General features: G+C 44.6%; 1 protein-coding gene across 1 annotated transcript in view; it reads right to left on the minus strand.

The window, feature by feature from the left end:
* Positions 1 to 202: 202 nt before the first annotated feature.
* Positions 203 to 12948, minus strand: part of LOC127632701 (dynein heavy chain domain-containing protein 1) — a 32430-nt gene continuing 19684 nt past the window's right edge. Inside the window, exons 26-43 of the mRNA XM_052111441.1 lie at positions 12302 to 12487; positions 11955 to 12167; positions 7927 to 8029; positions 7507 to 7656; positions 7221 to 7412; positions 6683 to 7114; positions 6128 to 6554; positions 5948 to 6034; positions 5686 to 5862; positions 5336 to 5514; positions 4223 to 5236; positions 3195 to 3372; positions 2967 to 3080; positions 2354 to 2576; positions 2162 to 2253; positions 1723 to 1872; positions 986 to 1617; positions 203 to 887 (exon numbers count right to left, since the gene is read on the minus strand). Of these exons, the coding sequence (XP_051967401.1) occupies positions 495 to 887; positions 986 to 1617; positions 1723 to 1872; positions 2162 to 2253; positions 2354 to 2576; positions 2967 to 3080; positions 3195 to 3372; positions 4223 to 5236; positions 5336 to 5514; positions 5686 to 5862; positions 5948 to 6034; positions 6128 to 6554; positions 6683 to 7114; positions 7221 to 7412; positions 7507 to 7656; positions 7927 to 8029; positions 11955 to 12167; positions 12302 to 12487 (4942 nt within the window). The 3' untranslated portion in view covers positions 203 to 494. The remainder of the gene's footprint in view (positions 888 to 985; positions 1618 to 1722; positions 1873 to 2161; positions 2254 to 2353; positions 2577 to 2966; positions 3081 to 3194; positions 3373 to 4222; positions 5237 to 5335; positions 5515 to 5685; positions 5863 to 5947; positions 6035 to 6127; positions 6555 to 6682; positions 7115 to 7220; positions 7413 to 7506; positions 7657 to 7926; positions 8030 to 11954; positions 12168 to 12301; positions 12488 to 12948) is intronic.

Below are 12948 nucleotides of genomic sequence, written 5' to 3' on the forward strand. Positions count from 1 at the left end.
AGTGGGGTTAAAATAACAGTAATTTGGAACTCACTTTAAAAGTCATTTTATTGGAAAATCTGTTTGGATTGATCTAACAACATGGTGAGTATGATTGTTCTCCCTTTGAAGTGCCCTCTGCAGGCATCATTTATGCCATTTGGAATCCAGGGACAATGTGCATTAAGTATAGGTATAGGTTTTTGTTAACACCTTCATTTTTAACACACATGAAATGATAAGAGCACAAAATGAGAAAAATGGCAAAAACAAAACATTGTTCTTTCTAGAAGTCTTTATAAGTGAATACTAAAACAAAAAAATAAAAAGATCATTGATAATGTATAACATAAAAATAAGTCCACTAAACACAAGTTTTCTATGAAAGATTATCAGATGTGTTTCACCATCTGTAAGATAAGCAAGTTTGCAATAATGATAATGCAAAAATGACACATTTTGTTTTTCATACTTCCCTTTTATTTCTTCACAGATCAGATTTTTAAAACTATTCCTCACTGGGGGTATTGCAGGAGAGTACTTGTTAACCTAACTCGTCTCATAGTGCACAGCACTGGATCTAATTTTGTTGAGAGTGGAACATGGGTGATAATGTTGTCAGCAGATAGACAGTGATCTCCATCTGTAGTTTGTCTGTTTACATACAAAGGACAGTAATAGAGAGGCAGGGAGGAGGAATTAAAATGTGGGCTATTAATGGAAGAGCTTCTATCATCTTCCCCCTTTTCAACACTGACCCAGAGGGCTGGGAAATGGGTAGATTCGGGGGATAGAGTATCCTCTAGAACTTCAAGCCCTGGATCCCACAGCGCTCCCTGTAGTTCAAGTCCAGATAGGTAGACTCCACTTTGGGGTGAAGAGGATGGTGTTACAGTATCACCAAGCACCTGAATGACAAAAGAGTAAACAAGCTGTGTATATTGTATTTGTCTAATTTCCGGTTCCCAGACTCTTTCCCGTCTGTGTTTAAAAAATTTAGATTTACCTTGAAATGCATACAGAATAGGCTGATATCCTTCTGTTGGATGTGGGCTGCATCTCTGATCAGAGCTGCCAGAAAGCCTTGGGGATTAAGAAAGGCAGCCAATTGATAAGCATGAGGTGAAATACTGGTTGACTCCTCCCACAGGTATGATCTGAGAAGTTCTGCTTGAGTCTCTAGGCGTGAGAGAGCTGATGATGTTAGATATGCAGGATTGGAGCCTATTATGTTATTTTTAATTGGCTTAAAATTTTTCAAAAGCAAGGAAGACACCAGCTTGCTCAAACGCTCCCACTCTGCCAGGAAGAAACAATGTAATGGACCAAGATATGCAGATTCCATTCCCACACCAATGCTGTTATCCCTCTGTCTCAACTTGACTTGCAAAGTTAGCAACCTTTCCCTAACCAGCTTGTAGTCTTCAAGTTGTTGGGGTTGCATAACAAGGGGACCATGGCTTCCTATGACATCTCCGTAGATGCTCTGCAACTGGTACAGTAGAATGTTGAGGGTGTGACTTTTGAGAATCACCATATCACCTGCCATACTTGGACTAAAGCCCAGAATTAATGGGTCAGTACCACAAGTGATGGACTGAATACGATGTCTCAAGCCTTCCAATAGGGATCCAGCATCTGCAAAAACATAGAAACATTCAGTTCTAGTGTATGTTAAGCATTTATGGACAATTTAAAGCCTAATTATTATAAAATCTTGAAGTGATGTGTGTATTTATATACCAAATCTTCCTGTAAAGCTAATGATATCTGAAAGAATGTGAGGGCCACGTCCCCACAATGTAGATGGTTGTCCTAGACACACCCTAACAATACTCTGCACAGCTGCTAGATCAGCATGGTCTGAAACATGACTGCCATATACCAAGTAACCTGTGGAGAAAGCATGTCAACCCAGTAAATGCTAATTCACTAAAGGGGTGCTAACACACAATGATTTTGAGCAACAAAATAAATTAATGTCATTTGTTTTAACCTCAGAGCAGAGTTTAACTTTTTGCAAATGGATGTCGGAGCTTGTGTGATTCATCCACTAACATGCTGCATACTGCAATTGAGTAGTAATGCCAAAAGTACAGCAACTCCAGAGATACAATCTCCATCAGTGTCAATGCACCTTAATGGCTACAGTTTTGTAAAGCATTGCATGTCACAGCAGTACCTGCTATGTATTCTAATGCACCAGTGGGATCACTACAGTGTTTGGCTATGCGGACATGTGCATCAATCAGTGCGAGCAGATCTTCCTGTGTCCTACAAAATGAAAAAAGATTTACATACGGTATATATACGGTACCTCTTTAATCTGCACTCATATGTGTTCAGTGCTCAAAATCAAAAAGCAAATCCTCACCAAAAGTAAAGTTGCCCTTGGCCCAAGTGTTTGAATGTCTGTCTTTGCATCAGGACAGAGTGTAGGATGGCACACTGCAGAAGAGGCCTCACCGTGTCCATAGAGTGTCCAGGAGAGAAGGAGAGTGCTGCAGACAGCGTTAGTCTAGTTGAGGACAACAATTCATCCTTCAGATCCCAGGATGAATCCCACACCAATTGGAGGGCACTGATTCTAACTACAGCTGTATCAGATGATAGATTATAAACATCTCAGTGTTTCAATGTTACATACTATAGATCTGCATTTGGGATCAGCTGATTTGTAAACTTAGATTTCTCTTAAAGGAAACATGATATTTTGTAAGTTCACTGAACATGGCCGTCAGACTCAAAAGTGATTCAGCTACGTATTTACAGTCAACTTTTCTGCCATTGTTTAGTTTCTGTTTATTATGCAAATAATACAACATCCTTTTTTGTGAAGGATTGAAGGGTTACAAGGTTTATGTACCTCAGGACAATAAATAATAATATACAAAACTATTGCATTAATCTTTTGAACATATTTATTTCATAATGTAGACACTATGATGCCTAGTTATTTAAATTTAAATGAGAGGAACGTTGCCTACCTGGAACTGATTGAGGTTTGTCACCTTTGGTTATGAGCCAAAGTCTAAAACAGGGATGCACAATCTTTACTACACTTCTACCATTACGAAAAGATCCTCCATTTGCCTCCAGATCTGTCAAATACAATAAGGTTAAACCAACACAGAATTGGTCATAGATGTTAACAATTGGTTTAGAATGAGATAATTAGGTCTTGTGGATTTAGTTTGTATCCTTATTGGAGTCACCTTTTGTAGTGTATGACACTATTTCTGTTAACTCATTTACAACTCTGACATCCCAACCATCAAGGAGATGACAATTGTTAAGGACTAGCCAGTGGCCGTTCTGGACAGCACTGTCCAGCGATGAGAGAACAGCATCTCCATGACAACCAGTCCCGAAAGAAATAACATTCACATTCACCTGTTAACAAATATGACAAAGCTGATACATGGCAACACATAATTTAAAGAAACAGGTATATCCATTATAAATAATGATCACTCTGTGTGACAAAAAGCAAGATGCAAATATGCTTTAGCCAAGAGGTCGCAAACTAGCCAGGTGGTGTTCTTCATAGGGGCCAAGTTTTTGCTTGAACGCCCCATCTCGCAAGAGGGATTGCGTATTCTGTTGCTCGCATTTTCACTAAATAATACATAAGATTGTTTTTCACCAAACCTTATCATATGACTTTAGAACCATTTATGATTTGCATACAATAATTTATTAGACTTCTGAATTATACTTTTTCTTCCTTTATGAAGCTTGAAGAGGTAGTCACTGAAAAACTGCAATTGTATGGCATTACTGAGTAAATTTTATTTTTCACAATTTCTTACTTTTGTTAAGAAAAAGAAAGAAAGTCATATGGGGTTATAACAACAAAGGGGTGAGTAAACATTGGGTGAATCTCAGTTTTTGGGTGAACTAACAATTGAAACTATCATTCGGTGGTTTGAGACTCCTACTTTAGTCTAATCTGCAACTATACAACAAATACAATGCAATTACACATGCAAAACAAGGATCACTTGACAAACTCTGGCCATAAAAATTTGATTATTTCTCATTGCACTCCAGGAGTAACTACTGAGAAATGAAAGAGATTTAACTTTTTATTTTTCTTGCCTATTGGAGCAACAGTCTTGTTTAAGGGCACAATGGTGATGGCTACTTAAAGGGATTGAAAACTTAACCTTCCAGTTATTAATCCTGATCCTTAACCACTCCATTACACCACAACATCTCCATGTAATTTTTACTAGCTTACCCCTTTCTTTTCTGCTTGGTACTGAGCAACCTGTTTAATCAAGTGAAGAGGATGGATTCTTATAGGTGCAGTTTCATTTTTATCTGGCAGATGTACAACTACAGGACCTTCATGTTTGGACAAAAGGTTGGAGAGCGCTTCTGGAGAGCCCATTGGAGGGCCTTCAGTAACATCTGAATGCAGCATACTTCCTTGCAAACAAGCTGCAAGGTCGTCTTCCACTGCTGCTAGCCAATGAGGACACAGCGTCTTCCAGAGAATAGCACGCTGAATTGTGGACAAATGGGAGTGAGACTGACAAGGGACAGGCCCAGTTACTGTGGATGAAGGAAAGTGTAGATACTCCTGCCATAACTTGGATGAATTTACCAGAGATGACACTAGACCTCTGAAGGGTGCTATTGTCTCTAAGAGATAAATATCAGCTTGCGTGCATGTTTGAATCCAGCTCGGAAGTTCAGGGATAGACTGTGTGGATAATGCTAAAAAAGGTTCATGAAATTTCAAGTCGCTCAATCCTCTGAGGAAAGTGACTCGTTCAGCATCAGAGCAGCCTTCATGGTGCACAATAAGTGCCACAGATACCATCAGTCTGAGTAATGCTGCATGGCTCTGTAACAAGCAGGATTTATACAGAGAGAAAAAATTAGAAACAATCCTCTGGGTAATCTCAGCTATGACTGCACTCGGCACCATCTCTCCATGAAACCTCATATCTGGGCTCTTCTGGGCTAAAGCTGATCGTATAGTGAGGAGAAAACTGCGTAGAGTAAAAAGGTAACAAGGGGAAAGTTGGACCACATCCTGTAGGGCGTTGTAAATGGCCGTGGTGAGTTCTGCGACTCTATAAAAATCAGCCATTAGGGATTTGTGATGATCTATCTCTTTGGTCAGCTTCTTGATTTTTGTCTCAAGTCCAAGAGAGACACTCTGACATGTATTCACGTGAGGGAGGAACTTAGGATCCAGAAGCAGAGGTGTGGAAGTATTCAAGATGTACTCGATCAAGGAAACCTGCAATAATAAAAGAGATTGATTTTTTCTGTGCTGTGGTTCAAGGATAATATTTTATAAGAATTTGCTTTAAAGTTCAAAACTTCTTTGCCACCAGACCTTGTTTTGACAAAGGTTATGCTGAAGCATCTGTTTTTCTGTCTGTACTTGGCAGTGTAAAGTCCATAGTTTTGAACACTCTGATTGCATCAGTTCTGCCAAAATAAGATCTTTAACTTCAGTTGTGCTCAAAGAAAGATCGATGATTTGAACATCATCCAGGAAGGAAGGGTGAATTTCTAGCAGAAAACATGGAAAGGGAATTCAAAACTAAAGGAAATTACTTTAAAAGAAACATACTATGAGGATACTGCAGCATCAATGCAGAACACATCAACTGACAAAATAGAATGTCTATACCTACAATAGAAGTTTCTGTTTTAGTTAAGAAGACTTGAAGGATCTCTCACCATTTACCAGATCTCGAACTGAGAGAGAAGTACTCATAAAGAGGTGAAAATCAGAATGAGCAGCTTTAACAGGACGACTCTGATCAAAAGACTGACGACCTGCTAGATGAACAAACACCTCAAGGGTTTTTAGGTCTTGCAGTGCTCGTTCAATATGTGTCACCAATACTCTTAGACCTGCAAATATGTGCGCAAATACATTTATGAAACTAGACACCAAACAACATGTAGGTCAGCATGGAACATTTTGCAGATCACTGACCTTCTTCTGCTCCATGATTTAGTTTATCAAGTAACTCTGGATCATCAGCAGCAACTGTAAGTACCTTTTTTTTGCATTTTTCTTTATCTCTTGTAACATTGCCTAAAGAGAATATTAATTCTCACTGTTACTGAAAGGTATTTCTGAGTTTCTGAATAACAGAAATACTCACAGAAGTACTGTAATACTGACCAGAAGAAAACAATGTTTTAGAAGTGAGCTCCTCATGTTGAGGTACATCTGCCAATAGAGGCCAGCTTTGAACACAGGGAACTCTGTGCCCCCAGATTAGAACATTCCGGACCAGATCAGAGTAATCTCCCTGAATGAGGTGCAGATCTAGGCCAAGTGCCCGATTCAAGGCTATTTGAAATGTCTTACTTACAGGAATGGGAACATAGTTTTCAGAGGCTGTAAGGGGTACTACATTAAAAATTGTCATACGTGGGTCCTCAGATTTTATGTTAATTTCACCAGTGAGACCAAGTTTGTACCACTTCTGCAGCAGCTCCTGTCGAATATCAGGCCCAAATGGACCCAAGTATGTTACAGTGCCTGCCAAAAGCAGAGCATCACCTGGAATATTGTGATTACTCAGTTTTTCTTCCTGTAATAAATAAAGTATTGTTTTCTAGTTTCATTAAAAAAGCATACTTAAAAAAGAACATGCAGCTCTGCACATTGTTGGAATTACTCTTTGTCAATATGAGATACTTGTACACAACTTTTAGCTACCTTTTTTGCCAGTGTCCAATCTTCAATGTGACATTCCACCATCTTGAGAGCAGCAGATGTCTTCCTCTCATGTGCCTCTGCTGTGCTAAGCTGAGCCTCTAGCAACTCCATGTCATGTCTGTTGAGCTCCTGCTGTCTCTGCAGGTCTTCTAGTCCTTCCCGTGCCAGTTCTTCTTTCAGCCTGGCATCCCTCAACCTAGCTAGACTTTCTTTCATGAGCACATCTAAATCATGCTTTTGAGCCTTTTTAGGGGCCATACGGCACTGTACACAAGCATACTGGTACACTGCCCTAACCCAGTGACATAAAGACTCGCATGCCTGACTCACATCTCGCACACAGCTTGGCTGGAAGCTTGGTTCCTGTACGAACTGCCCCAAAGTTTGAATCATCTCATCACTTAATTTAGAGCAGTCAAAAAATTCCAGTTCCTGATGGAGTAAAAAGAGAAAATGTTAAGCACCAAGTTGTCAAAAAATTACTTTGAGGAAATTTAAAGATTCCTATTTATTTAAAACCGTTTCAGTGAGTTTTAACCTGAAAGAAACTGGAACGCCTCAGAAGTTGTTTGCAGCTTTCCCAGCCACATGGATGGTTGAATAATATGCATATAATATCCATGACTCTGACCACTATTTCGGGGGGAGCCCTGTAGTTCCGGACCTCTTCGAAGTCAGAGTAGTTCAACGACTGCAGTACTTCCACAGCTAGCTGGTACAGTGGGCTTACCTGCATACAACAAGCAACAGAAACAGAAAATGTATCTGATTTCAGTGCACCTGACATCCAACATGTGTTCATACTGATCAGATTAGGGTAAAACCTGTTTAAAGGCATCTTGAATTTGTCGCTGAACTTGAAGTAATTGACCCTCTAGCTGGGAAAGGTAGTTCTCTTCCTGCAAACTATGGTGGCGGGTCTGTTCCCAGCTTTTTTGGGCCAAGTCTATTGACATCTGCAGCTGGTCCAGACACTACAACAAACAAACAAATATATACAATAAAGAGGGAAAAAGACATACAGTATGATTATTTTGTTTGTCAATGGTGGCTACTAACATAAAGGTTTCAGATCCAGTAACAAAAAAGGGCAGACCTACGAAGTAAAGACCAAGTTCTGCCATTGAGCAAGGTAAGTAATGGCACCTTTTTTGAAAGTTTTTCCAAAATAGCAAGGTAAATAGCTTTGTCATATCCCTCTACTCCTCAGATGTGTTTTGTTATTAAGCATTGTTAAGACATACCTTCTGTTTTTCTTCACATTTGGCCCTGAAACACAGAACTACTTGAGTGTGCCTTGCGGCTGTGTCAGACATTTCCTTAACACTTGCTAGAACCTTTGCCAACCTAACATGTAAAAACAAACAAATGAAGTTATTGCTATATTTCAACATATTCAGCTGTAAGGCACAATGAAAAATCCATCAAAATTAAAACTTGTATTTCCACCATCAGGCCGAATGGTTCTGAGGACGGTATAGAATGATTACAGTAGCATTTCCACTTGAGCACAGTTCTGCATGGTATGATTACAAACCGTTCTTGGCCCGGAATTCTCAGCCCGGGTAGCAAACTGTACTCAACCATTCTCAAATGTGCTGGTGTGTAATGCACACACACGACGAGACAGTCACAATGTCGGAGTAAAACTGCTTTATTAAACAGAGCAGGCAACAGTACAAAAAGGGCAAATCCAGTGAAGAGCAGTCAAGGGGAGCGCGAGGTCGAAGCCGGGGAGTCAGAGTATATCAAATGAGACTAGCGAGAGGAAAAGACAGGGGAAGCTAGGGGAACACTAGAGCTGGCAAAGCGAAGGGGTAAACTAAACAATAACCAACAAGAGTGAAGCGAAGGGGCAGCGTATATATAGGGGAAAACGAACAGTGCAGGTGAGACTAATAATCTAGTGATTAGAACGAGTGCGGGTGAAACTAATACTCTGATGATTGTGAGCGAGCGCGAGAGCCAGAGGGGGCGGGTGCAGGTGAAACTAATAACAGAGAACATGAATGCTAACAAGGGGACTGTGGAGTTAAATAAGGGACGAAAGTAAAACTTACGGAAGACCAAAAGGGGCAAAATGGGCAAAGAAGAGGTAAGGGCAAAACGAGACAAGGTAAATGTTACATAGCCCCCCTCAAGGGATCGGATACCAGACGATCCCAACGAACAAAACCCCAGAACAGAAAACCCACAAAAACCCAAAAACAAAATGAGGGCAGTCCAAGGGGCACAGAGGGTAGGCAGGAAGTCCAAGAGGGCAACGAGGGGGCAGACAGGCAGTCCAAGGGGGCAACGAGGGGCAATAAGAAGGTCCACGAGGGCACAAAGGGAAATGAAGGCAAGGTCTGGGGGAACATAGCGGAAAGGCGGGTGGCCGGGAGATCTGGGGGGCAGTCATAGGGCAGAGACTGGGTCAGGAGGCCAGGGAAAAGGCCACAGGACAGGAAGAGGGTCAGGAAGCCCGGGAAGAGGAACGGTTACTGGGGGAGCTGGCAGAACCAAGTGAGGAAGGGTTTCCGGGGGCGTGGAGGGCTTGGGAGACCTGGAAGGCAGAGCTGTGGGAGACTCGGCAGGCGGGGCACAGAGAGACTGAGGAGGCGGCGCCGAGGAAGGCTCGGGGGGCTCAGGAGGCGGTGCCATAGGGGGCCCAAGAGACAGGGCAGAGGGAGGTGGTGCTGCAGGAGGCTCTAGAGGCGGGGGCCTGGAAGGCTCAGGAGGCGGAGCCGATGGAGGCGGCACCGTAGGAGGCTCTAGAGGCGGGGGCCTGGAAGGCTCAGGAGGTGGAGCCAATGACGGTGGCACCGTGGGAGGCTCTAGAGGCGGAGGCCTGGAAGGCTCTGGAGGTGGAGCCGAAGGAGGCTTTAGGGGCGAAGACCTGGAAGGCTCTGGAGGTGGAGCCAAGGGAGGTGGCGCCGTGGGAGGTTTCTGAGGCGAAGACCAGGCAGGCTCTGTAGTCTCTGGGGGTAGAGCCGTAGGAGGCTCGGGAGCCGGAGCTCGAGAAGGCTCTGGAGTCACTGGGAGCAGAGCCGTAGGAGGCTCTGGAGGCGGAGCCGTAGGAGGCCTGAGAGGCGGGGCCATAGGAGGCTCGAGAGGCGGAGCCCTAGAAAGCTCTGGAGTCTCTGGGAGCAGAGCCGTAGGAGGCTCGGGAGGTGGAGCCGTAGGAGGCTTTGGAGGGGGAGCCGTAGGAGGCTCGGGAGGTGGAGCCATAGGAGGCTTTGGAGGGGGAGCCGTAGGAGGCTCGGGAGGCGTAGGAGGCTCGAGAGGCGGAGCCGTAGGAGGCTCAAGAGGCAGAGCCCTAGAAAGCTCTGGAGTCTCTGGGAGCAGAGCCGTGGGAGGCTCGGGAGGTGGAGCCATAGGAGGCTCTGGAGGGGGAGCCGTAGGAGGCTCGGGAGGCGGAGCCGTAGGAGGCTCGGGGAAAAAGGCAGTGGAAGACTCGAGAGGCTCTAGAGGCGGAGCCCTGGAAGGCTCGAGAGGCTTGAGGGGGGAGCCTCGAGAGACGGAGCCCTGAGAGGCTCGGGAGGAGGAGGAGCCCTGGAAGACTCGAGAGACGGAGCCCTGAGAGGCTCGGGAGGAGGAGGAGCCCTGGAAGACTCGAGAAACGGAGCCCTGGGAGGCTCGAGAGATTTGAGAGGCAGAGCCCTGGGAGGCTCGAGAGGCGGGGCCCTGGGAGGCTCGAGGGGTAGAGCCCGGGGAGGCTCGAGAGACTTGAGAGGCAGAGCCCTGGGAGGCTCAAGAGGCGGAGCCCTGGGAGGCTCGAGAGGCGGGGCCCTGGGAGGCTCGAGGGGTAGAGCCCTGGGAGGCTCGAGATACTTGAGAGGCAGAGCCCTGGGAGGCTCGAGAGGCGGAGCCCTGGGAGGCTCGAGAGGCGGGGCCCTGGGAGGCTCGAGAGACTTGAGAGGCAGAGCCCTGGGAGGCTCGAGAGGCGGGGCCCTGGGAGGCCCGAGAGGTGGAGCCCTGGAGGACTCTGAGGGGCGAGCAGAGGCTGGCAAAGCCATGGAAGACTCTGAGGGCCGAGCAGAGGCTGGCAGAGCCGTGGAAGACTCTGAGGGCCGAGCAGAGCCCAACAGAGCCGTGGAAGACTCTGAGGGCGGAGCAGAGGCCGGCAGAGCCGTGGAAGACTCTGAGGGCGGAGCAGAGCTCGGCAGAGCCATGAAAGACTCTGAGGAAACCTCTGTGGTCTTGAGCACAAGACGAGATTGGGGAGAAGGTGCCCACTTCCTTCTCTGTCTCCTTCGGCCAACAGGGAGCGTGGCCATGGGGACGGTCGAGGTTACAGGCGCTGGCTCGCTGACCGTGGCAGGCGTGGGCGCTGGCTCGCTGGCCTTGATCTGCTTCGAGACTGGGGCCGTGGCAGGCTTCGAGACTGTGGCCGTGGCAGGCGTCGAGACTGGGGCCGTGTCAGGCGTCGAGACTGCGGCCGTGCCAGGCTTCGAGACTGGGGCCATGGCAGGCTTCGAGACTGGGGCCATGGCGTGGAACTCTGGTTCAGTGTCTGCCTCCCCCACAGTAAATGAGGAACCAGCGAACAGTAGGGCGAGGTCAATAAATAGAGCCAGGTCGAGGGAGCAGCGACCACCAGGCATGAACGACGAGGTTGGCTCATTCAGTCCACATTGAAAAATGTTTTTCAGAGCCACCTCATCAAAGTTCACCTGGTTAGCCAGGGCACAAAAGTCTACCACATAAGCCTCCAAGGGTTGACTCCCCTGACGCAAAACCAAGAGTTGGGCCGCTGGGTCCATAATGTTACGGGCAAGGTTTATAGTTCCGAAAGTAAAACTTACGGAAGACCAAAAGGGGCAAAATGGGCAAAGAAGAGGTAAGGGCAAAACGAGACAAGGTAAATGTTACATGGTGGAATGGGTTTATTACATGGCAACTCGTTTAGTGTATCTTCATGTTTTTTTTATGACGGTTTAGCAAGTAGTGCAGCCCACATTTATTTTTCAACATGCTCTTTTCATCAGAGAAGTAGATTACTAACTAATTTAACCTCAAAATACATCAATATTGTCTCATATACTATTTTCTCATAATCCTAAAAAATATGTGATCATCCTCCATATCTTGCTAAACTCACTCCAATCTTTACATCTCACACCGTCGCCAACAGATGGATCTGTTACGTAGATTCTCCTGATTTTACAGCACCACAGTTGAAAAAGAAAATGTAACCATGCCAACTGGCATGGAACAGTAAGTTTTTACAATGAGAACTGTTCGGCCGATGGTGGAAAAGAAGCTAAAGTGTTGCACTGGCAATCCTCACTGGTTATCCTGAAATCTGTTTTGCTCGAAGAGGTGCTGGCAATGACAGAAGAACTGAACCATCAGCTCTGTATAGGACCGAGGACTGAATGGATGAAAATTAAGCAGTGTGACAGCATATTTTGTAGCAGACAGATGAATTCCTGCCATCGCCTTAGAAATACTAGCCACTAAGTTATCCTTGGCAACTAGTGGGACACAAACACACAAACCACTGAAACATGAAAAAGTGCAACAGATTGCGACTCAATCAATTTGTTAAAATTAGGATTAGAATTAAGATTATATTGAATAGACTCACCTGTACTATCTGTCTCGGGTATCTGATGACTGGCCCTTAAATTATACAAGGCACTTTCGACCAAAGCTTCTGTGGTCCAAGGTTGATACACTTCTACACAACAACATAGGTTCAAAGCCTTGGAGATATGTTTCTCACTAACTAAAGAGTTTCCAGACTGTCTTTCACTCTTGTCCAAGAGTAGAGGATAAAGCAGGAACACATGCATATTTCTTTTGATGCTTTTGAAATACCTGGACACAAAGAGAAATTTACTTTGCTTTCTATACTAGATATGTCAACAAAATTAGGAGAATTTCAAGAACAAAATGCAAACAGATTGATTTTAATCAGACTTAAACCAATAAAAGCCTACTTTATAAATACAATGGCAGCCAAATTGTGGAATAATGTACAGATTTTGCTCTTATGGAAAGAAATTGGTACTTTTATTCACCAACTTCTTAAACTACTTCAAAGAGTTCTCATAAAAAAATCCTCCATGTGCAGCAATGATAGATTTGCAGATCCTTGGCATTCTGGCTGTCAGTTTGTCCAGATTCTCAGGTGAGATTTCACACCACACTTCCTGAAGCACTTGCCATAGATGTCTTGTTGGGCACTTCTCACACACCTTACAGTCTAGCTGATCCGACAAAAGCTCAATGGGTTTAAGATCCATAACACTCTTTTCCAATTATCTGTCTGATATCTT

Source organism: Xyrauchen texanus, chromosome 39 (genome assembly GCF_025860055.1).
Source record: "Xyrauchen texanus isolate HMW12.3.18 chromosome 39, RBS_HiC_50CHRs, whole genome shotgun sequence".
NCBI lineage: Eukaryota > Metazoa > Chordata > Actinopteri > Cypriniformes > Catostomidae > Xyrauchen > Xyrauchen texanus.